The sequence below is a fragment of the Xiphophorus couchianus genome, chromosome 12 (assembly GCF_001444195.1).
Source record: "Xiphophorus couchianus chromosome 12, X_couchianus-1.0, whole genome shotgun sequence".
NCBI lineage: Eukaryota > Metazoa > Chordata > Actinopteri > Cyprinodontiformes > Poeciliidae > Xiphophorus > Xiphophorus couchianus.
The window spans coordinates 16,656,384-16,681,062 of NC_040239.1; the positions used below are offsets into that span (position 1 = coordinate 16,656,384).

The 24,679-nt window shown below is 41.3% G+C and overlaps 2 protein-coding genes and 1 long non-coding RNA gene across 5 annotated transcripts in view; 1 reads left to right on the plus strand and 2 right to left on the minus strand.

Moving 5' to 3' along the window:
* osbp2b (oxysterol binding protein 2b) overlaps window positions 1–875 on the minus strand; it is a 47,054-nt gene extending 46,179 nt beyond the window's left edge. For 2 of the 3 annotated variants that reach the window (XM_028033545.1, XM_028033544.1), the window contains exon 1: window positions 339–875. In XM_028033545.1, coding sequence (XP_027889346.1) covers window positions 339–496 — 158 coding nt within the window. In that variant the 5' untranslated portion in view covers window positions 497–875. The remainder of the gene's footprint in view (window positions 1–338) is intronic. The other variant, XM_028033546.1, reaches the window with a different exon arrangement.
* Window positions 817–4,579, plus strand: LOC114154449 (uncharacterized). The gene is made up of 2 exons (XR_003597565.1): window positions 817–923; window positions 1,510–4,579. It is a non-coding gene; the product is annotated as an uncharacterized LOC114154449 (long non-coding RNA).
* rasl10a (RAS-like, family 10, member A) lies at window positions 2,670–24,621 on the minus strand. Its single transcript, XM_028033547.1, has 3 exons — window positions 22,438–24,621; window positions 9,161–9,285; window positions 2,670–6,498 (listed from the first exon to the last, which is right to left on the minus strand). The coding sequence occupies exons 1-3, from the start codon at window positions 22,651–22,653 to the stop codon at window positions 6,228–6,230; spliced, it is 612 nt and encodes a 203-aa protein (XP_027889348.1). The 5' UTR covers window positions 22,654–24,621; the 3' UTR covers window positions 2,670–6,227.
* Between the last annotated feature and the right edge of the window lie 58 nt (window positions 24,622–24,679).

Here is a 24,679-nt window from a genome sequence, read left to right on the forward strand (position 1 = left end):
GGGCTAATGGGTTAGCTTGGTTTTCTAACGTCTGTATCTATGGTAACCTTATTTTTTCTGACATTAATATTATCTTAGGAAACATGCTGCTGTAGATATACATGTCTCTCCCTGTCTGTGCTTCAGGTCATCCACAGCCTACATACATTCAGCACAAAGTGAAAACACTACGCCCTCCGTCAGCTGGAAGTAAACAGACCGCCTGCCCGTTTGACAGCTAGCTTTAGCCCGCCGCTAGCCAGCGGAGGGAGCCAGCTGTCCTGATGCGCCGACAGAAATATGACACTCTGTGTGCGTTCACATCCAGCACTCCCAACACACAAAAATAAATATATTACCTGTAGTAGGAAAGTAGGCCATTGCTAAGGACGAACCATCGCCGTTGGTACCCTTTCAGATAGTTAGTCCATTTAAAGAGCCAGCCTTTGTAGGTGTCCGACCCCGGAGCTGGGGCCGCGGTGGAGGTGGATGCCGAGCCCTTCCCTTGCTCGCTCATCCTCGGCTCCGCCGTACGCCGAGGAGGCGCAGGTTGATAAACCGGACCGAACCGGGGAGGGGGCAGCGGAGACAGGGACACTACGCCACTGCGGCTGTTGGGGAGAGGACGTCCTCGCAGACGGGGAGGAGGGTTCGGTCTACGGCGAGAGCAACCACCCTGGACCCCTTTCACATGACTCCGGAGGAAGGACGAGAAGTGATGCCAAGACACTTTGCTGATGCAGACAGCTGCGGATTCAGGACACCGAGCTTAACAGAGAGGAAATGCCCTACAAGCTCTCCCTGTAACCGGTTGGCGCTATAACCAAAAGAGCAGTTATCGCCATGGCGACTGGTCCAAGCTGTTGGAGGCAGCGTTTCTGAGCGGGAGCGGCCGCTGCTGTTCGCTGCCCGAGCCCCGGTGCCTGAATGGGAGCGACAGCTCGGTGAGGTCCAGTCTATGATTCAGAGCTGCACCACGTGACGGTGCATCTAAACATTCTTAAACACTTGACTTGCGTGGGGATTCTGATTCCTAACCTCAAGTGGGTCAGGTGACCACGCAGATGTATTTCTGAAGACATTTCAGGACGCCATACAGGGAAAAGTACAGTTTGTGTCTGTACTAAATATAGCCTAATGAAGGTTTCACTGTCATTAAAAGTTAATTATTATTTATATCAGTTATCAGCATTTGGTCTTCTGCCATTTGTCATTTGAATTCAATGCAAAGGTGATGGTACACATTTATTCTGTCTCATTAACACACTGTTAATGTCAGAAGTTTATGTACACTCATCCTGGACATACAAATCGTAATTAAATTTTATGCCTTTGAACCATTCTTTTTGCTAGATGGAAATATACACTTCAGCTTCTCAAAAAATACAAACAATGAGCACAAGTTGAAGTTCTTTTATTTTTTTTTATTAAAAGAAAAAAATATATTTTTTAATTTTTAAAAAATAAAATATGCACAGGAACTTGTTTACACTCTTAGCAAGTTGTACCCTAACTACGTGATTTCTGCAGAGACAACAAGATTCTGGCTGGTTATAGGAGGCTCAGTAGTCTTTGTCCTGTTAGAACAACCAGCTATCTGACCATGACATTTCCGTTTGATGAAGACATTCAAGATGTTCAGGATCAACCATACACTGGAAGATGGAGGAAAATCTTTCACTAACAAGTGAGCATAATAACATCAACATTAACTGCTTTTGCTTGTTTGTTTTATTCTCCTTTTAAACAGCACTTTGAATTACTCTGTTGCTGAAAATGTGCTACACAAATAAACTGCCTTGGCTTCCCTTTTGTCTTATTATAAATCCAAAAAGCCTGGTTTGCACTCATTAAAAAAAACATTTTTGTCTGATTTATAAATAGTGAAGGAACTTATTTGGATCAGACCTTTATAATGCAGCATAGGAAGCACATAAATACTGCATAAGTCATGCTAAAAAATGAGAACCAGTCACACATTTTCTTCTATAACAAGCCTAAGGGTTCTCTGTTCTGCAAATGATCTGCTTTCTGGTAAGCATCAGTACATTTTTGTGTGGTTTTATTTAACCAGCTGTAGAAATAAATATATTCTAATTTCAACTAAATGTACATATGTAAGAAGCTGAAGTCACATTACAGCTGAAAACATCTGAACCCAAATGGAGGTGACTGTGTCACCATTTGGTCTCAATGAAGAAGGAAAAGATAAGTAGTTAAAAAATCTAAACTTGACTTTTTCACAATTAAATTTATATATACAAAATAATATGCACAGAAGACATTTTTGTCAAGCTTTATGTATACAATCACATGTTATTACTTAGATTTAATCCACTACAGCCCCATGAAGAGGTCTAAAGCAGAATTAAGTTAGAAAAAATCATTAATCAATATGTTGCAAAGACTTTAATGAAAAACTTAGTCCATATCAAGTAACAAAATTATCATCTAGTCTGCCTGACTAATAAAGACAGATATGCAAGGCAAGTTTTCATCAGATATTTGTTGTCTCCCTTCTCTCTGGCTCCAGATAGCATTGCTTTACCACAAGATGGCATTGTTGTCATAATTATGCTTAATTTGTCATGATCATTGTAAATGATTGAGAAGTAATCCAAACAAGATTGCCATTCTCAAATGCATTTATTTATTCATCATATGTCAAAAAAGAAAAACAAAATACTCAGAGTACCAACACCTTAAAAATAAAGACAAGGTTTCAGATTGAAAAAACTGAAACAAACAGTAGCCCTTTTAATTCTGAAACACACACACACACAAACTGATGGGAACTCATGCTACACACAGTTGCTTTCTCATTACTCTGCTACATATTTCTCTCAGTTTTTTGTACTACTACAAAAAATGCAACCATCTGGCCCCACTGAAGGATTAGCACTACATTTGGAGGAAATCATGAGCTTGTGCTCTCACATGCCTTTGAAAAATGATAACATTCATACACTCAGCTGCTCACTGTGGAGCCAGGAAACCATGTAGTACAAAAAAATAATTAAACACAAGATCACATTTTCACATCAGTGCAATTAAACCCTGACCTGTTGGATTTTACCAACAATAGCATGCAAGATGATCCCTCTGGAGCTTTTCTTATATACAAATTGGTCGGATGTGTTCTCAAAGTACCTACCTTGATCTAGTCAAAAGAAATAAGAGTTGCTCACAACATTGCCTTTTTGACGCTATTCCAATAGTGATGTTAAAGCTTTAGTAATGATCCATTTGCATCCTGGATGGTACATGTAGAAGCCACTGAGCTGTGTTTATGCACTTTTATAGGATGGAAGAGTGCATTGCACACGGATTACAGCGACTGCAAGAGGCATTTTCAATATGATATATTGGTGTGTAGTCGGTTGAGGGCATCGCTGCAGGGGTTTATTGCTCCATTCATATCCAAAGCATCAGCATCTGTTTCCCTATCTTGCTGTGTTTGTCCTTTACCTGCCTGAAAGTCAGTTATCAAACCGCCTCCCTTTGCCTTGGCTTGCCCTCTCCTTCACACATAGATACCTGCATACACTTAACACCTACCATCATGGGGATGCCAACGTCCACTGAGGTCCAGAATTTTGGTCCCCACAAATCTGTCAGGGCCCACAATTAAAGTACATTAAGCACACACACATACACAATGCTAGCACAAGTTCTTATTTTATGCTCCTGCATGTCCCTATGTCCCTAGTTTCAACATACTCTGCAGAAACAGAGTCTGAGTGAGGGCAGACAGTAGTGTAAAGCCGCACAGTTTGTCATAATAAGGGACTGCAGTATTTTCAGCTGCAAGACAACCTTAAAACACCCTTGGTGGGGACGAACAACCTTTACCCTAATCTGTAGCAGAGTCAGGGAAAGAATGTCTATTGCAGGCTAATTCATCAGACCTAAAATAAAATACCATCTAATCATATCTATGTACATTTTAAGAAAACCTTTCTAGAAGATTTAATTTACTGCAGCAATTCAATTAAAGCAGTGGAATTTGTACATTACATAGATTCACTACATTCCGTATGATATATTTCAAGCATTTAGTTTGGTCAATTTGGATGATTATAGTTTACATCAAATAGAAATCGAAACTTTTGCTTCTCAAAAAATGAGTTAAACTAAACAGCAATAAAAATGTATTTTCTAATACAGAAATGTTTTGGTGTGGTCATGATTGTTGTTCAACAAACAGTAACTGGAAAGTAAGTCGTAAAGGTTGGCTGTTCGTAGAACGCTGCACCCAAGCATTTAATGGAAAGTTGAGTGTAAAGAAAAAGCGTGTCTGAGAACGGTGCACAAGCCAAAGAAATATCTTTCAGCTGTTGAGAATAAGTAATTCTGTGTTTTTCTTTTGTCTCTTTTAACTAGCTGCAAAGCTAAGGCTAAAGGAGTTAGGAAACGCCTTCAAAGTTAAGGGAAGAGGATATGACACACTAGGGAACGCCCTCTTTAGGGCGTAGCTTAGACGGAGGCTAACAAAGGAAGTTACCAACTGTTACTTGTTGCCATTATGTCCTGCTAATTCCTAAAGGTAGCATGAAAAATGGACCAGCTATATTTTGGTATTAATAAATGGAATTCATGACTTCAACTCACTGACTCTTCTTCAACCTCTACATCAAGAACTTAGCGTGGAGAACAGATAAATTCTCCACAGTCTTGAGAAGGTTGTAAAGTGAAGCCCATTCAAGAGTTCAGGAAAGATTCACAAGATGTAGACGGCAGTTGAAATTAATACTTCAAGAATCTCCAGTCATATATGCAAATATTCAGTATGTGAACTAAGACTCTTGTATCACGTGTCCAAAAGTAGAAAAACATATAAGCCCACTCCTGACAGAAGCATCCTGTCTAGTCCGAGTAGAAAGAGGACTAGACTGTTGCTCACTGATCCAAAGTCCTCTGTTTAGATGAAGGTAGATTTTGAAATTCATTCGAAAATTTAGGTTCCAGATTCTGGAGGAAGAGTTGAGAGGCAAAGAATCCAAGATGCTTGAAATTCAGTGTGAAGTTCCCAGAGGCAGTTATCATTATGGGGTGCCATGTCAGCTGCTGGGGTTGGTCCACTGTGTTTACTTAAACCCAAAGTCAAAGTCATAATGTCCTATTCTGACATGCTTTATGGAGATAATTTCATTTTTCCGCAGGATTTGCCATTGGTATCACTGCTGAAAGTACAAATACCTGCTTAAATAATTAAAATGTGACCGACCTAAACCCCAAAGAAAAACTTCTGAGTATTGTTGACAAAAAGATAAGAGACACAAGAACCAACAATGCAGACAAGCTAAAGGTTACTAATAAAGCAACATGGACTTTCTCAAAACCTTAGCAGAACCACATGCTGGTAACCTTGATGCCGTGTCACATTTATACTGTAATTTATGCAAAAAGAACCACAACTTAGCACTGAATGCCTGTACTATATAATATAGAGCATATTTTTTGTTAGATTGACATATCTGCATTAAAAATCTTTTCAATCAATCTTGTGTACCGGTAATATTCAAACTTTCTTAAAAACTAAATTGTGTGTTTCCATTAACAGGGATCCATAATCCTCCAATTTGAAGAAAATAGATGCTTGAACTATATCAGTCTTTGTGTAATGAATCTTTGTGATAGATGAGTTTTCCTTCTTGAATTAAATCACCGAAACCAATAATCTTATTGATCATTTTCAGTGACGTGCACCTTTGTTTTTTCTTTATCTTTGTCTTCTTCTATTGTGGATTATTGGCCTTGTATCTCAAAGTAAATCCTAATGCGTCATATCTGTAGTTGTGCCTTTTCACCATCCTGAATATGACAAATCCAAAAGGAAGACTCAATAATATTGCTGCCTCTCTGGTTTTGAGTCTTACAAACACAGCTTTTATGCTGTCCGGCCCAGTTACAGACCTGATGTATGAGTCGTGTTACATTTGGAGACCCGGCCTGAAATGTTTAGCCTTCAGGCTGATGTGTGGAAACATAACTCTGTTGGATCTCAAGTTGCTGTTGCTTCTATCGGCTTCCTCCTTTCTACACAGGATTAGACTAGGAAGTGGTTAGATGAGCATGTGTGGAATTTCAGAGTCTGTTACAGCGCAGAGTCAAATAAACCTCATGAAAAATCAGCTCAGTTAAGCAGGAGGCCACGGGGTATTTTTCCAGCCATTACGATAAAGAGTCCTTTTCTCCAGGGTCTGCTACACCACAGACGTGAGAAGGGGTGGAGGAAGCTCTAGGGGTCACATGACTGTGCACCGATTCCTCTGTAGCGCCCCCTGTAGACGGGTGGAAGTATGGTTCTGGCGCATGCCCCGTGCCACGGCGATGCCCAGCAGCTCCTTGAAGAGCAGGACCACATGCCAGTTAAACTTGGCAGAGCACTCCACGTAGCCACACTTCCACGTCTTCTTCACCAGGACTGACACGGCCCTGCGGGGCATGAAGCGCTGCCTCTGCAGATCCCGCTTGTTACCCACCACTAGGATTGGCACCTCGCTGCTGCTGCCTTCCCTGAAGGAGAATGTGAAGTGGGAAAAAAAGGAGGGGTTGGTTTCAAAAGGCACAGCTATCAGCTTGGTGTTTGTCAAACCTGTTGTCACTGTGTAGTGAATGTGCGTGTGCCCATCTTCTGAGGTGTGTGGGGGTGGAAAATTAGAGCACACACTGACTCAAGGGGCCTCCCTCTGCAGTAGGCCCCTTAAGGTATTACTGGATATGAAAACATATGGCAAGCAAAGGCATACATTTGGGCCTTAAGATACAGTTGCAGTCAGACGTTTGAATTGACTCATATTCAGCATGGGGGTGGTTCCCAAAGATTTTCTGGGCCCCCCTACGGATTACAATAACCCCCCCACCCAAAAATCAACTGGGCACACACATCGATCAACCAGACATAAACCTATATGCATATTTTGTTTTCAAACTCCACTGAAGCTTATTTCAAACTTCAGGTTGCAACAAAACACACTATAAACCATCTTTAAAGTGAAACACTTTCGTGTAAATTTTTTTTTCATTCATCCATACTGCTTCCCGTCCCTCCTACAATGGCACTGCACCCACCCTAGGGGGCGCGCCCCACACTTTGGGAACCACTGATTTAAGATAATTGTTTTAGTGTAAAATGATTATCCAACATAGAGCTTCTATGAACTTTAAGAACAACATTTAGAGGTTTTAATATATTTTATCACGTTGCAGACAGATTTCAATGCCATGTGCAAAGTCCTTGCCTAAACTGGCGATTAATTTGAGCACTTTTGTCTTCAAGCACAGACCTGGTGTTTAAGCATAATCTAAAATATTGTGGTTTTCTTTTGGGAACTTTGTCTTGCTGGAACTCCCAGATGTGAAAACGTTCAATTATTTGATCTAAATTGTCTTTCTTTCACTTTTCAATGTTTTTCTATTTCACTTTTCAGTAATATGCCTGTTTATTTTACTCCTGGCCCTGTTCAATCTGTTTACATTTTTAAGCTCTTGTAACCTGGCTACAATCCAGCAGCACAAAAGGCAAATACTTGTAATATTTTTCCCAATCTTCAGATTTGGATTAATGTTTCGCACAAAAACAAACAAGACTAACAAGGTAATTTCATGCTGAAGATTACCGTATGTAAATGTCCGACCAAAGCTGGATTTTATAAATCTGAGTCCTGCAGCACAACCCAAAAGCTCTGTTGTAGGCTCTCAGGTCAAAACATTATTACTAGATTCTTATTGCTGGCTTAGGGATCCGTTGAGTCAGTCAAATAATAAAAATAGAGATTACTTAGAACAAATTGTATTTCAATGCAATAAAATTCTTTTGCATTGCTTAAGCTGGAGCTGTACACTTCATTCAAGTTAACAAATGGATTTGGAGCATTAGTGAAGTGAAATCCTCTGCAAGCTTTTAAATCAGATAATAAATCTTCTGCTAAAATGACTGCAAAGATTATGCAGAGGTAAAATCTTGCAAAAACTGATGAATTATTAATTGATCTTTTCTTCTATTAATGAACAAAGATCTTTTTGTCCCAAATTGGGTGAAAATCTCTGACAATGATTCGCATGTTAGTGCATATTTCCACACCTGCTTTCACAGACCAATAGCTTGATGGAGTTGTTACAATTACATAAAAAGAGACAGATGCACAGTTCATTTTTCAAGCCCTGAGGCAGTGCTCAGTAATCTCACGTAAACTAAAAATCATCTCACAAATCATTGATTTCTCAGAGGGAGAGAAACAATCTACGTGAAAGTGTTTGGATTCATGTCTTTTTATGAAAACCATGTGGGAAGGGACCTGGCGCCATCAGAAGCTTCAGTGAACTAAAGGAAGGCTTCATGCTAGAGGGCTGCAGAAATAAAAGAGGAAATTCTGTGTTACTCTGGTTTTTAGCAAATTTTTGTAGAGCCAGATCATTTCAACCCAACATTTTGTTCTTTTGGAGCTACAGAAAGAGAAACCCTCGATACCTCCATTATTCATGAACTCCACACTGGGTTGGTCCCCGCCTGACGCTTGGTGAGTCTCTTTCATTCTGACATGGGATCTGCGTCCTGTGAAAACACGCCTCTCCTGCTTGGGATTCCTCTTGCATAGACCCTGCACGTTGCCTATAATGGGTTTCTGTCTCTGACCATAAACATGGAGGGGAGGATGGACTTTGTGGTGGCAGCTTGGTCATGTACTACACAGCAAACAAATGAAGTCCCTCTCTATATGGAAATATATTCAAGTGTGCCAGTGTTGTGAATAACAAAGCAGGTTTTCTTCTGATCCTTGATGTTCAGCCCTTTAGCCTCATGTATGTTGACACAAAGCCGTTCAGGAGACTTTGGATCTGTATTTTATCACCCTTGTTTTCACCCGTTGTTCCCTTCATGTCAAATAAAAGCAGAAATATCCCCCACATAATCTTCAAACTGCTGGTGCTGCCTTAGACAACGCTCGTGAAGAAGCGCTGCATCAAATGTCAAAACAAAGTTGCTCAGATTTCAAGGAGGATGGCGCTAAATTAAAAGATACCACCACAGAAAGAGTAAACGTATATCTGTTGCAACTGTTACACTAAAAAGCTTTGTTGCTGGTGCTTAATTGAGATATGAGGCAGCTTTATTTAAGACATGAGCAATGAAGTGAAAAGGTTGTAGATCATGATGAGGGGAAACGTGTGAGTGTACCTGTTCTCCACTATCTGCTGTCTGATCATTTTCACGTATTCAAAGCTCTCCACACAACAGATGTCGTACACCAGGATGTAAGCGTTGGCGTTGCGGACGCCTCTGCAGCGCAGATCCAGCCATTCCTGAATGACAGAGAAAAACACAAAAATATGCCCAAAATTGACTTAAGAAAAAAACAGCTTAAATTTTAAAGTTTTATATATTACAATAAAAAATTACACACATAATTTTGTCAGCCAGTTGATGCTGTTTCTTTGTTTTAGATTTGTCTTTGTCATGAATTGATTGTATTGGTGGTGGTGAGGATAGAGGCGGTGGACCCAGGTTATTGTGAGAAATGGTTATTTTAATGATGAGCAGGAAGGTGAACAGAAATCCAGGTAGCACAGGTGAATGATGAGGCTAAGAACTCAAACACACTGTTAGCACTGGGAAGGTACACGACTAATGGCACAACAAGCAAACGACTAGGACCCGACAGGGATACACAGATACAGGTGGGATTAAACACACAAGGAAGATAATCAGGGGAAACAAGGGACAACTGTGGACAATCAAAGGGAAGACGGGACAACAAGGAACTAAATTAACACACAGAAAACCAAATCCTCACAGTTTTAGCCAGTGGTAGGCTCACTTCTAGTAATTCGCTAATGCGCTAATAACAGAGCTAATTTTACTTCTAGGGTTTTTGCTAGCTTTGAAAGCCTCTAGCACACCTAGCTTCCCTTAAATTAATTTTCTGGATAAATTCTGAAGCGCTAGTTGACTTGGTTGTGTCGACTGACGTTCAATATCTATGTTGACGTTTTGGTTATTGACTTAAGTCATTTTAACTTGGGCGTTTATTATTATTTTGAAGTCTACTTACATAATGGTTCTTTGTCCTCTCCTCACAATAAACTTTATTGAGCAAGTGGGATTTACACAACAAACAAACAGCCTCTGCACTGTAAGGCATCCCCACTGCATGATGCTGCCACCACTATGCCTCACCACAGATATGGAGTGTTTCTGACAATGTGCTTTGTTAGTTTTCAACCAGACATTAATTTCCCTCCTACTTCAAACTACTTGAAGTAACTTCCGGTAGATCGCTGATTTATGTGGTTTGAAGATCTGAGCATTCTTTGGGATTAGTCTGAAAAATGTTGAAATGGCTCAGAAAGTTTCTTTGTTTGCATTGTAAAAGCCGTGCATTATTGTTGTTGCAGCACCTCTCAGATACTTACATACTTGCACACCAGAGTGATTACAGTGGGCAGCTAACTGAAGAGCATGTGCTGCGTGTTCCTGTTATATTCTAAAGGCTCTTTGGCTCTTTATCACATTTTGCATGCCTCTGCTGCAGGGAAGGTGAGCAGTGAATGAATTCCTGAAGCTGACGTGACTCCCTGAGCTTTGCCTACTTCATGTAAAGTAATTTGGTGATCACCGAGAAGAAAACGCCGCTCGGTCTCCTAGCTACACACATTCAAGGACGATGACCTATGTTAGACAGAACTAATCACTCTGAGTCAGTCAAGGGAAGAAAAAGCAACAGTTTTACTGATTTCACTGCCATATCAGAATTTGTTGCCCATGGCACATTCAGCTTTGTAAAGAACAATGTCTTGTTTGATAATTAAAAGCACGTTACAATAAAAACATTGTGATCCTCCTCACTTCTGTTCATGGTGCGTTTCCTCAAACTCTCATAAGTGTTGTGTTAAACCACGCCAACAGCCCCAACCGGCAGGCAATGAATTCATAAATATTTGATCTGATAAAAGAGGGAGCCAGAAACTTGAAGGAGAGGGGAAAGGGATCTTCTGGAGGAAAAAAAAACAAATGCTGAAAATAAAAGAAATAAAAATAAAAACAAGGAGAAGCCTGAGAGAATGCTGAAAAGATGAAAAAGGCAGAATGATCAAGGGATGAACAAGACAGAGAGTCACCACCAGCTCTGCTTTAATAGCGGCTTGGCTTTCTGAGACTGCCGTGGGCTCAGATGAAACTCATCTATGTTTAATTTAGCTTACCATGCTGTGGATACAGTGGGAACCGTACAGGAAACAATCATTTCAGCTACTCTAATACAATTACTGGAAAGGAGCTTTAGGATTTCATCAGTCAGCATGGTGGTGCCGTGGTTAGCAGCACTGTTGGCAGTAATCTGATTGGGGGGTTCAAATCTCAGCCTTTCTGTGCCTGTTCCCTCTGTGAAAGCACAGGTCTGCTCAGTTTCCTTCCACCGACCAATGACATGCATGTTAGGTTAACTGGCCTCTAAAAATGCATTTAAAAATGACGTTCTGAATGCGTGGTTGTTTGCCCTGGAGTGTCTCTGTGTTGCCCTGGGATTTACAGCCGGCTCGTGCAGAGTGAACCCCATCTCCCCCCCAGTGACCGCTGGAAACAGGCACCAGCTGTCCTGTGAACCTGCTGCAAGCATGAAGAAAGCACAGAAAATGGGCGAATGGATTTCATCACTGAGTAAGTGCTTTAGTTTTCTGTTTTCAACACCAATTTCATAATATTTTACTCATGATTATATTCTATGTAAGGTTCAATCTTGTTATTTACATTGCAGCTCAACAAAATTGTTCAGAAACACAGGAGAACGTTTTCTTCTGAGCCTTTTCCATGCACTAAATGTATTGCTAATGGAAAAATGTGTTCCTTGAAAGACTGATGATCTTATTATGATTTTATTACTGGTCTGCATTGTTATGCTCTCGAAAAATTATATCTTCTTAATACTGCACATTGCTCTTAAATTAAACTGAAGAATTAATTCAGAAAAAATTGGAAGCACTGGAAGTGTTGGGAATGTTGGTCTGTCTCACATCTTTGGCAGATCTGGATCTAGGTTTTCCTCCTAATAGTCGATCTGTGAGAGACAGTGAAGCAAAACTGACTCAGCATGTCATAACAACAAAGTTGTTTTAAACAACAAAGTCTTAGCAAGTGGTACTATTTTTACTCAGAACAGTTTGGTGTGAAGAGACACAGCAGGGAAGCTTTGATCAACTTATTCTTGGTGTATAAAAACTTTCACGTCTTTCTACGTGTTTTGAAAGGTAACTGATTGGTAAGAAAAAGTTACTTCTACTTGCTTTGTGGCAATACTTTGCATGTTTTTCTAATCCTTTCGACAAATAAACAGAGAGGCAACTTTCTGGGATGGCTACAGGGAAAAGTATTGCTTGTGAGAGAGAGAGAGGATCTTGTCCTGGTTTGGACTTTTGGATTTTTCATTGACAAACATTTTAATAATGATTTCCAACAACACTGGCAAATAGAATTTCACAAATAACTACTTTTAAATAATAAAGCAAATTATTTGTTTAAAACACCTTACTGCAATGATTTTTTTTTATTGCAGTAAAACCATCTGAAAATGCATCAAAATCCAATTTTTAAGTAGAATAAATTTTTTTCAGGGGAATAAATACTCCAAGATTTTATTTTTATTTTTTTCAAATCTCAATTGTTAAAATTGTTGGCACCACTGCTGTTAAAATCTTGTGCAACCTTTGTTTTCCAGTATGGCAGCACTTAGTCTTCTCCTGTAACAATTCACTATGTTGGATCATTCAGAGGGGGGTCTTTGACCTTTCCTCTTTGTGAAATCTCTCCCCGCATATAAAAACTCTTCAGCTTGTTGTAAACGTTTTCTACAGGATTTAAGTCCAGGGGCCGAGATGGGCAAGGAAGAAATGTTTTGGATGTCATCATTTTCCTGTTAAAAGACAAAATACTGACCAATTTAGATGATGAGATTTGTAGAGGAGGCATACAGATGATTTAAAATTCCAGGCATTTTCAATGAGTAAGCAAGGTTCCCATTGTCTGACCTGCAGCATCACAAATCATCCACTGTATCTAACAGTGGGCATGAAACGCTTTTTTTCTCATAAGCAGCATTCACTTTGTTTGAGCGTTCATCACTGAAAGTTTCCTCTAAGTTTCTCCATCTCTAATTCGGCAAATTACACTTTTGTTTTTTCTAACATGTAAGAGGAACCTGATAACTTGGTGATGCCGCTTTTTGCTGCAGTTCTCTAACACAGAGTTGGAGGAATCCTTTTACATTTACATTGGGATTTGTTTCTAATGCCGCAATGAGACACATTTTTAACAGGTGTGGCAATAAATCTGGAAGCAATATATAAATGTGTAGGTCTTTGAAAGAGAACGGAGAGAGGAGAGAGATTATAATCCATTCATAATCACAGTCTCTGCTGAAACACTGCCTTGATTTTGAAAGCTGCTCAGATTAAATGTGTTTAGTGGTTGCTGGATGATACACTTTAATTCATCTCAGATTATTCAACCTTCTTTTGTTGTATAATATTGGCTTTCAATAGCATATATCAAAATATCAAAATGCAGACTGTCTAACATACTATAAATGATAAGCTGATAAGACCAACATGTGTGACACTAAAACACAAATTGATTTGATGTTGATTGATGCTGCTTTCTGTAGTTTTGCTCCTTTCCACCAGAACTTGAATTCAAAACAGAGAAATTTAATCACACACAAAAATGTCTTTTTCATGCCAGCATGCTGCTCCTCCAGCTGATAATTTATGACAGCGTAAGATAAGGGAAAAAGGCGATGATCAGCGTGGTGATGTTACTGATAATGTCAGCATGCTGGTGAGAATGAATTTGCCTTCATTGGGCCTGGAAGAAGTTATTTATGGGTCCGTGTCAACAGGAAGAAACAGTCTCACATGAGTGGGATGGTAATGAGGCTGATGAGACGTGGAGGAGAGACGTACGGAAGTACTGCAGGCGAAACGGGGAAGAGGACGGTGAGAAAACAGGTGTAAATATGACAATTTCTCTTTCCAAGACATTTAGCACCATTAAGAAGTGACTCAGGGTAGAGGCAGATATTACTGCTGCCATCTGCCCCCCCTGCTGACCTTGGGACCCTAAACGAGCATGAGGTCACACAACAAATCGGTCAGTTCCATGACTACTAAGAAAAACCTAAATATTTGTCAAGCTTTGTTTAAAAAAAACAAACATTTGTAGCTAATTTAAAAATATTCAGTTGCTTGTGTCTGAGTTGGTAAAATATTCTACTGCAATTCACTGTAGACGGTTTAACAGGTAATAGATTTTTTTTTTCCAGGGCGGATTCTGAAGAAGAATATTAAATATTATATATTTCTTTTTTTGTTCTGATGTCAGAGGGGAAACGTACTTAGATAGTCAGTTTAATGTTCCCATGGTGACATAGTCTTTTCCATTTTATGATGCAGAATACGTGGTCAGTAAAGTTCCTGCTGAGGACAAAACTTCTGTACACGACTCTCAGACAGAAGACTCTCAAAAGTTGAATGAACAGTCTCTAAATGGATAATATTTGGATAGTCATTGCTCTCCTGCCCATTTGAGTAGTTCAGCAGAAATACAACATTGTTCTTACCTTGTTTTTCTAAATAAAATATGTATTTGTGTTCTTTTAGGGATGAATTGCTCAGTAGTTGATTAGTGGACATTAGGCATGTCCAGTTAACTGTATGTACTGAAACTGTATGTGGAATATGATTATGGGGAGTTGGTGAAATACTGACTAGTAAACACAAAGTGATACACAGGGCTTTAGGACAAATATGTGTTGATGGGAAACCTAATGGCAAAAAACACCTCAACAATGACCAGAGATACAGTAATGAAACACAAATGAAAAACAGTGACCCGGTTCCAGTGAGACAGCTGAACTCTCAGAACAAACCTTCCATATAAACATGAAACCAGCACCAACCAAGCCAAATGTTGGTGCTGTGGTTGTGATAGATGTTTGTTTTGCATCATACGCTACGCTAAGTCCATTCATTGTCTAAGCTTTGTATCCTTGCAGGGTTACGGGGAAGTGGTGTCTATCAATATAATCCTTTATTGCCTCATTAGTCACCTGTAAAATAAGTTGTGTTAAATGTGAGAATCACCACAAACTGGAGCAGCAATGGGGGACACGGTGTTGCTGAACAAAAATGTATTTCTGCTTTTGGCCTCATGCAACCTCACGTCGGCTCTGAGGTTGCAAATATCGAAGTCCCAGTGTAACTTTATTAGAATCCAAAGCTATTTCAATCCCCATTTTGTTGTGTTTCTCAGGTAAACAATGCATATTTTCTGCCCTTAGCAACGCATTTCATCACAGCTCAATCCTAATTGAGGCAGCTGAAGATATGAGATGCACACGGCGGCCGCTTTCAGTTGCAGCCTCACATCTCGTGGCCTAAAAATAGCAGCTTGTGTTCTCATCTCGTATCTCTTTGTCATCCAAATCCTGGTTTTAAATGCGGAGGTGGAGCTTGAGAGCAACACTACGTCTGCAGAGCCAAGCAAGGAACAGAGCAAATAAACAAAAACCAAGTGCTGGAGCATGTATACCGCTGATGAGCATAAAGCAAAACATCAGGGTGTGTGTGTGGGTGTGTGTGTGTGTGTGCCGATGTGCGTACGAGAGCGCGTTGAGCATGCTTGTGGGATGAGAGAGTGCGGAGTGTGGCAGCAAAGTGTGGCCCCACTGTCTGCATCCTTCAATCGGCCTTCTAACCAGTGCGGAAAAAGAGCATCTCATCCTTCGCTCCTCAAGACCCAAACAGAACGTGTCTCCCTGACAACAGCGGGCCCTGGTCAGTTTCCAGCATGCAAAGACAAAAGCTGTTGCATCTCTGAGTATCAGGACAGGCGAAGAAGAAGAGCGGCCGTTAATGGTATGTGTGTTTGTGACGGATAATGCTGGAGCACCGGGTGTATCGTGGTGGGGAAAGGCTGATGAGCAATTAGAGACGTGTCATGCAAAGGCCACAGCGCCTGACTAGCACATAAAATCTATTACAGGCCCCACAGGTGAAATTTCAATTAATCAATGATGACCTACAGTTGGAGAATCATTAAAGATGGCAGGATATATCACTCCTCAGTGTCTTTGCCTCTTTGGAGACAGAGTAAAATATTTTTTTCGGAGTACTATGATGTGTTACAGAAAGCTGAAGTGATCTTGGAACGGATTGGTTTGCACATGAAGCTGCTGTCAGGATTGTAAATCTGGGATCAGTCTGGCTTTGTCCAAATCTTATGTAATCCACTTATCATCTTCAGTCTCATTCATTTACATGTCTTTCTCTTTTAGCACATGGATGATACAGAAGGATGGAAAAAATATACATATACATGTTTTAGTTTAGTTTCCCTGGAGGTTTCATGAAAATCTATTACAAACTCTAGAACTAAGAGTAATGACAAGTGAATGATCCAGGTCTACTCTTTTTGATTAACACTCTGTAAGGGGAGTAAATGTGATTTTCATTTTAACTTATTGATACTTATTTAATGCTTTAAAAAGAGAAAAGTACCTGGGCTTGTGCTATATGAAAAACACAACAACAAAGTACTTTGCACAAGTATCCACAACCAACAACTGCAAAGGATTTTATGGGATTTTATGTGATAGAGCGAAACCATATAACACATAATTATGAAGTGGAAGAAAAAGTTTTACAAATAAAATCATTTAAATGAGTCAGTATTTTAAGTTCATCTCCTTCCACTGTGATAACATTTCATAGAGCAACATGTGGCTCTGTGGACGTTCTTTAATGACTCTTAGAAACTTTGAAAATAATACAGAACCAACTAGACGCAGGTTTCAGCAGTTTTTGATATTTTGATGGCATAATAACTTTGCATTGCTACAACAGAAGGATACTAAATGTAATGCTTATATTAGATTTATTTTTCTTGCTGTTGGAAAATACAGTATGTTCTTTTTTCCAATAATTTTCCACTCATATCAACATTTCATACAGCACACTGCATCAAAGGTGGACACAGAAGGGACTGAGGTTATGAATGGCTCTTTGGAGTGTAAAGTGACCCTTGACCTAAGCAATCAGACTGAGTCCAGACTCTGAAGGAGCAGCAGAGATTTACAGCTCAGACGGGAGAAACAGTCCCCAGGACAACTATTAGTCCTGAACTACACAAAACTTTCCTTCATGAAAGAGTGGAAAAACAAAAGTTCAGAGGTAAATGTTGTTTTCTGGTGTTAGAAGGACAAACAAGCTGGTCAGAGTTAATGGGAAAATGGACAGAACTAAATCAGGACAATCCGGGCAGAAAACCTCTCAGAGGGTGAAAATTATTCAAGACTGAGACTTGAAAACTAATGTTCACAGATGCTCTCCATCTAATCTGGATCCACATCCATCTCCCCACTTCATCCATTCTAACGCAGCCCTGGACAAAAAACACCTCTGTTCGCTGGACACACCTGCCCACACTGTAACATCACCACCACCACAGCGCTTGATGCGCAGCGCTCTCCTTGACGTCTCCAACACCTCATCCAGCACAACTGCTCTCTGGGCCAGGCAAGACGACGCCTGGTCCTGGTGTTATAGGTCATCTAGAACACTGACCACACCGATGTAATCAGTTTCAAATGGTCTGACGTGACACTTGGACGCCTCTCACCCTTAAATGTGCCAGGAGTTGAGGGGCGCTCATCATTCTGTGCTGCACTGTACACAAGGAAGCAGTCATCAGTGTGGGATGTGGCCAGAGGACGTCCACTTCGGAGACTCTCCCAGTTTCTCTCTCTTACAACAGGCTGACGGCACTTTGTGGCACTCTAAGCTCAGTTGTTATTTCCATCTGAGATGATGTGAAAACGTGAACAACTTGATGAGGAGGTCTGCTTAAGTACCAGCTCTGATTGAACCAGGAAATGTATTAGTTGATTCATGGATCAAACGCCTGTTGTCAGTTTTACTGTCCATTGCAAATGAGAGCAGCAAGTTGTGTGAAAAGTACTGAAAATTTGAATAGTTGGACATTAAGTTACAATAGTACATTTTAGGGTCATCCTAACGTTTCCCTCAAAAGCCGAATCTCCTTATCTTTTTGTGGGTAGTGTGTTTATATATGAAGTAGAGCAAATTCTGGAAAGATGCTGATGGATTAATGCTCTGCATGGAGTTCTGACCCACCTGCAACAAAAACACAACACAGACAAACCAGGATGAAAACAAACTTTTTCTGGTAGAAACATAGTCACACTGCTCAGTCTGTGGGAAGCATGGCAGCTTGCAAAAGAAAGCAGAAACTATAGATATCAAAACGTTGCTGAGCTGTTTCACATGCAGAGGGTTACGAAACAGAAGACAAAGACTATCGTAAAAAAAAACAAAAAAAACTTTTGCGTCCTTTCAGCTTTTAGATAACTTGTGAATCTCTTCACAGATGGGTACATATTCCAAGTGCTTTCACAAAAGTCCAAACGACACAACGTGTTACATAAAATGCTCTAATTTCTGCACAGTTCACACAGAGAGCATTTAGAGAGATAACTGAGAAACTGCCCAGAGAGGAGCGAGAGAGGGAGAGGGAGCATCGTCAGTGGGTGGAAGTCATGGAGATATGGCACAAAGAAAGAAAAAAAAAAAAACAACAAGAGACAGAATAAGACAAGACCCATCATGCTGAATGCTCTATCAAGCTTAAATCCATCTGTCACCACATCCGATGGCCGCACTGTGACAGCTGTCCTCTGGAAGCTATCAGCAGCAAACAGGCATTCTGCGAAGCAAACAGATCTCAGTAAAATAACAGAAATCAGGGACTATAGCAAGCATGAAAGTCTGGTGGAAACTGGGTCACAAGTAGCCTTTTAAAAACAATCTGAGATGATGAAAATCGGCCAGGCTGCATCAGCATGGAGGCGTACTGACTCAACGCATCCTTCGGCTTATTCATCACAAATTTCAGAGGACAGATTACTCCTCGCCTGGTCACTGTTACTCTGATGGTGTCCATTAAGCTCTTTAGAAAATGTCTAATTGACTGCAGCCACTCAGACCTCCATCGGTGGTCTATTCCCTGCAGTATTGTAACTGGGAACGGTGCTTTAATTCAATTTGCTACATGCTGCGAGTAAATTTCAATCACTGTTCTTTGTGTTGCTCGGTATACCCACAGCCCCTGATTCGGGTTACGTGTCTCCGCTGATGGGGTCAATGCAGACAGACACAGTGACTCAGACTTGCTGCCCAGTCAGTGCTCTGCCTGTGACCAGAGGACATCAACAAAGTGAGGACAAGCAGGACACAACAGGAGCAGAGAGCAGACTTTTCCAGGTCCGTTCCTCTGCAAATAAAACCCCACCGATCTGTCTGACAAAAATGTGACAGTAGCCCTCAGTTGATGTTCTCAAAAGCGACCCGGTAACACTGATGCGCCAAAAGCTTGTTGAAGCGACTCAACCTTTAGTGACAGTTCAACCCCAAGAGACTCATCTCGTCTTACTCCTGCTTTCTGTTCACACTCACCTTCATGTTCTCCGAGCGGCAACATTTAGCAGAACGAATCGTTATAAAATGTCCCTGTTGGTGGCACACAGGGGACATCTGACCTCTTATCACCTTTTGATGAAACATTAGGTGTGGAAGAAAAGCTGTAATTGTGACAGGTGGATTGCTCAGGGCCCCTCTGCCGGCCCACACGCCGCCAGCTGCTCGTCTGTTGGATAACCACAGCTTTTCTTGCAGGAACTGTCAGTGAAGCTGAGAGAAAAGAAGACATTTTCTGCTGCAGTAATTGCCAGGTTGGTGTGCTGACCTGGGAGATTTTCTCTGATGAAAGTCATCGCAGACAAGAGTCAGACAGACCCTGCAAACGACGCAGACGGGATGTGATCTTTGGTGCAAGGTTAAGACATACTTGACTGGCTATTAGAGAGAGTTAATGATATGTCCACATCCATGTGTAAAGTTAGGCAAGGTCACCTCTACAGTAGCTGGAGGTGTGGTGCCAATTTGTGTTTAACCTCTAAGACTTCTAAAAAAATTAAAAATTAAAAAATCCACATCAACCCAATGAAATTGTAACCTAAATCTACTCAGGTGTAATTTAATCTCACTCTAAATCCAGCTGTTCTGTGAAGGCCTCAGAGGTTTGTTGGAGGACAAACAGCATCATGGAGGAACACATCAGACGGCTCAGACGTAAAGCAGTGGAGATGTTTAAAGCAGTATTAGGTTATGCAACAATATTCCAGGCTTTCAATATCTCAGTGCACTAAAAATCCTCATGTGAAAATGGAAAGAGTGTTGCACAACTGCAAGATACAGCCACCCACCTACACTGATAAGTAGAGCATAATTCACAGCCAAGAAGCTCATGGTCATTCTGGAGGATCTGCAGAGAACCGAAGCGAAGGTGGCAGAGTGTGTTGACAGTACAACGATCAATAGCGCTCTCCGGATATTTGGCCTTAACGGTGGAGTGACAATGCTGGAAAAAAAGCTCAAAGAAGTTTCATTTGTAGTGAAATGAACAAGTCAGGTAGAGGACATAGCAAAGACGTTCTGGCCAGATGAGACTTAAATCAAACTCTTTCACCTCACCGTCCCCACTCTGAGACATGGAGGTGGCAGCATCATAGTAGAATCCGTGGTGACGCTTCTCTTCTGTAGAGACAGGTCGTGCCAGAGTTGACAGGAACAAGGATGAAGCTAAGCTTCTGAAAATCACTGAAGAAATCTGGTTGATTCTTGAAACGTTGAGTTTTAGGCCTTGGTTCACCTTCTACCAGGACAACGGCCCTAAATGTACAGCTACAGTAAAACTGCTTATTAACGAGTAATCTGGTGGCACAGTGATCCAGTCAAAGTCAAACTACAAGATACTGAATCAGGTGGGTTGAAATCAAATGCACAACACACTTTTCAGATTTTATTTGTAAACCGTTTTGGAAAACATAACCTTATTTGTTTTTATCTTGATGTTTATTCGCCTTTTTTTTTGTTTGCTTGTTTTTTTAAGCAACATCCTAATGAAACAAAGCAAAGTTTGTGGACGAAAACCGACAGTGAAAATGTTCAGGAGGTATTAAACTTTTGCAAAGCACTGTATGTATGGAGAATAACAAAGAAATGTTTAATGGTTATTTGAAGTCTGATTTTGACACATAAAGCAGGTTTCTCTCTAAGCTGTCTAAATTCCTCCAAATTCCCTCTTTGTGTTTCCACACTAGAGGAACGGCGGCACAAAGACGGGATTTAAGACTTGGAGGATTGGTGCTCAGGATTTCTTTTTTTTAATGCCCAGTAAAACTAATTCAAGTTATTGAAACTTCACAATCTATGTTCTGAAATTTTAATGTTTTGGGGTTTTTTCCATCAAAAAACAAGTACCAAAACGTCACTGGAAATAGCTGCGACAGGCAATATTTTAAATACACTCATTTGAGTGATTGAAAGGAGAAACTTTAAAGGACATTCAGTTGTTTTTAAAATGTCTAAGTAAAGCAAAACGCAGAAAGATACCGAGAGCCTCCTCTCGACGTATCCCTTCGTTCAAACGTGTCTTCTACTAATCAGAGGTAGCAGATGACCCCTGGCCGTGGATAAAAGGCCAGTCTGCTCTGTCTTTTCACAGAGAGTTTAAATAGATGCAGCAGCAACATCATATCATCAGCTCATCTGACTGCACCTGACTCTGAGTGCCGCCGTATTGTAGGCAGAAATCGACCAAAGACAATCTCGTGATTGATTTAAAAAATGTATAATTTCCTCATGAGGGGTGTAGTTTACAAAGTGATGCTCCAAGGCTTTAAGTCAGTCCCCATAGCAACAAGTAAAGGCATCTGATAGTGAAAAGGGGATAAATAAGGTTCTTATTTTGTCATCTGGCTGTAGCTGCCAGGAGATGCTGATTAGTTAATCAAGATTTGAGTTTAAAAAAGGGAATGTGCGTGTTTGTGTCTGTGGGCGTGTGTGTGTTTGTGTGGGTGCGTGCGTGCGTGTGTGTGTGTGTGTGTGTGTGTGTGTGTGTGTGTGTGTGTGTGTGTGTGTGTGTGTGTCGCCTTGTTTTTAATACAGTTTGAGGATTATTTTCCTAACAAATTCTACCTTGTAGGGACCAACTGCTCCTTATGGGGCCCAAAGCCAGGACCCCAAAAGAAGTCCTGCTGTTTTTGTGTTAGGGTTTGGCTTTAGGACTAAGGTATGAATTGAGTTTAGATTAGGATTAGGGGTTAGGAACACACTGGAAATGGTTAGATTTAGGGTAAAGGTCAGGCAGCCGAAATGAATGAAAAATGAATGAGAATCAATGTGAAGTCCTTGTGAGACAAAGAAAGACATACTGTGTATAAATGTGTGTTTGCGTGTGTATTTAATCATGGATTGTATGTTCTATTTTACGAGGTGAAAGTAGAATCATTTAGGGGTTAAACATCTGCTAAAAGTGAGCCACATTACCTGACTGGCACTTGCTGGGAAGGAGGAGATTGGCGGGACGTCCAAAACCTTTAACTCATACATGTTCCCGTTCAGAATGACCGAGGGTCTGTATACATATCTGCTCCTGGTCGGCGTGTACGCCTCCGAGAAATCGTTATAGATGAACTGGCGGATTATAGAAGTTTTGCCCACTCCGGGAGCACCAATCACTGCGATACTCAGCGTCTCCACCATTCCTGGAGCCCGGATTCAGCACCATGGACAGCGACAGCGGCAGATGCGTACCGTCCAGTAAACACAGCTGGATCCCCCGCTGCTGCTGCTGCTGCTGCAGCCTCTAAATCACCTTAGGTAGACTCGGCAGCGAGCGACAGAACCGACTAATCATCCAAAGCGAGGAAACTTCATCTGCCAGGTGGGAGCGACAAGAGATTGTCACAAATACAGGCTCAAGCATGATCGCGCAAACGCAGGGAAAGGGGTCTTCGTCGCCTCTGAGAGAGAAACTCTTGTTGTTTTTTCAGTTTTTTCAGGGGGCATCCCCGGAGAGGAAGCAGAAAAGTCCGTCCTTGCTGTCTCCACTCGGACATAATCTCATCCACGCTCGGCTCCGACCTTGCCAAGACGCGCAGGAGCTCTCCGCGCAATCATTGATTGCCTCCTCTGCACCTCTCGCTCATTTTCCCCAGCGCTGCACCACCGCCTGCGCGCTCCTCCATGGCAGCGGGGGAGGGAGGGGAGGGAAGGCGCACGGCCGCGGGGCTCTCCACGTGTTCTGCAATGGCATTAAACCTCGGAGTCTTCTCGCCTTCCGCTGCACAAGAGAGGGAGGGGAACGATCATCACAGTTGACAGAGGTGCGTCTGCTGTAAAGGCATCTAGAGTGCGATCAGGAGCGCTGTGCGTCTGCCGTTGGAGAGACAGGAGCTCCCCGCCTCCCAACCCCTCTCTCTCTCTAACATCACTAATATCCCCTGCACTGCTCATCCAATAGGATCAGGTCGTGCGCAAAACGCGTGTGAAAGCGTGGTGTTCCCATAACGCCGCGGAATACACGGTAAAGGAGCAGGCCACACACACACACACACCAACATCCAGCACCATACATCAACACGGCGCGGGGGTCATGCAGGCTGAACATCACATCTCTGGGTGACCTATTAGCTGCTGGATGGGGTCTGGAGGTTGGGCTCTCGGTCAATGCGTGGCATCAATCACAGCCTGGTGACAGCTCCACTCAGTGGATCAGTCTGGGAAAAAAAACAAAAAAAAACATCACGTGTCTCTAAGTGACTGGAGATGAGCTTCTGACAGGAGCAAAGTGCAAAACGTTGCTCCTGTCAGAGTTTTCTTTGGTGATTAAACCAGAGCTGGTGTTTTGTCATTTCTGTAGCGGAGGTATAAACTGATAGCTGTGAAAAGGCCTGCAGAGCTTGTAAACAATTTGCAGTATTTTCCCTCATTGTGGGCCTGAATTAAATACATGTTGAGTTTTTGAACTCTCCTTCTGGAAAACTGGACATTTTCAAAACAAGGACTGGCTGCAAAGGTTTGAAGAATTTGTTGTAAACTTTTTTTCTAACAAACTAAGTTTCAGCTGTCTTGTTGAGTTGAATAATATGGAGCCCGTCCACCTTTATTTATGTCATCCACTTTGTTCTTTCCCACAGCATAATGCATCCACCGCCATGCTTGCCTGTTAGTAGAAGTGTCCACAGTTTCAAAGCCTCATATTAAGCTCTCAGAACTTTCTTCTCGTCTTCCCATTTGGGAGCAAATCTCTCGGTCTTTTTCTCATCTGAGCATAAAGCCACTCACCAGAAGGCATCGCTTGTACATCTTTGCAGGTGCAACTTCTATTTAAACTCAAAAGCAGCTTCTTTCTTAGTTCAAATCCTCAGTCCACCATGATGTGAAGCTCGCAACACTGAGGACAGTCACACTACTGGCTCACCACAGGCTTGTGCTCCGAGGTTCATAGATTGCTCCTCAACAACGTCATAAATATTGGTTGCTCTGGAGTAAAACAGTTTGGCAAGTGACAACCAATTTCTGAACTCGTTTGAGTTTTTAGTCCATCAATAAACACTGAAGGGATCAGATGCAGCCTTTAAATACTCAAACTTAACCTGCCATTCATGCTGATGATGAGTGGATGGAAACATTTTATCTTCAACATTTTATCTGCAGTTATCTATGGGAACAAATAAAAAAGTATGGAGACGCATTCATTATCTTGACATAACTCTTAAAAATGTCC

Coding starts and splice junctions, on each gene's coding strand:
- rasl10a (XM_028033547.1), bottom strand. CDS start 22,653: ATGGTGGAGACGCTGAGTATCGCAGTGATTGGTGCTCCCGGAGTGGGC. Junction 9,286..22,437: donor TCCCAGCAAGTGCCAGTCAG/GTAATGTGGCTC, acceptor TCTGTCATTCAG/GAATGGCTGGATCTGCGCTG. Junction 6,499..9,160: donor CAGCAGATAGTGGAGAACAG/GTACACTCACAC, acceptor ATTCTCCTTCAG/GGAAGGCAGCAGCAGCGAGG.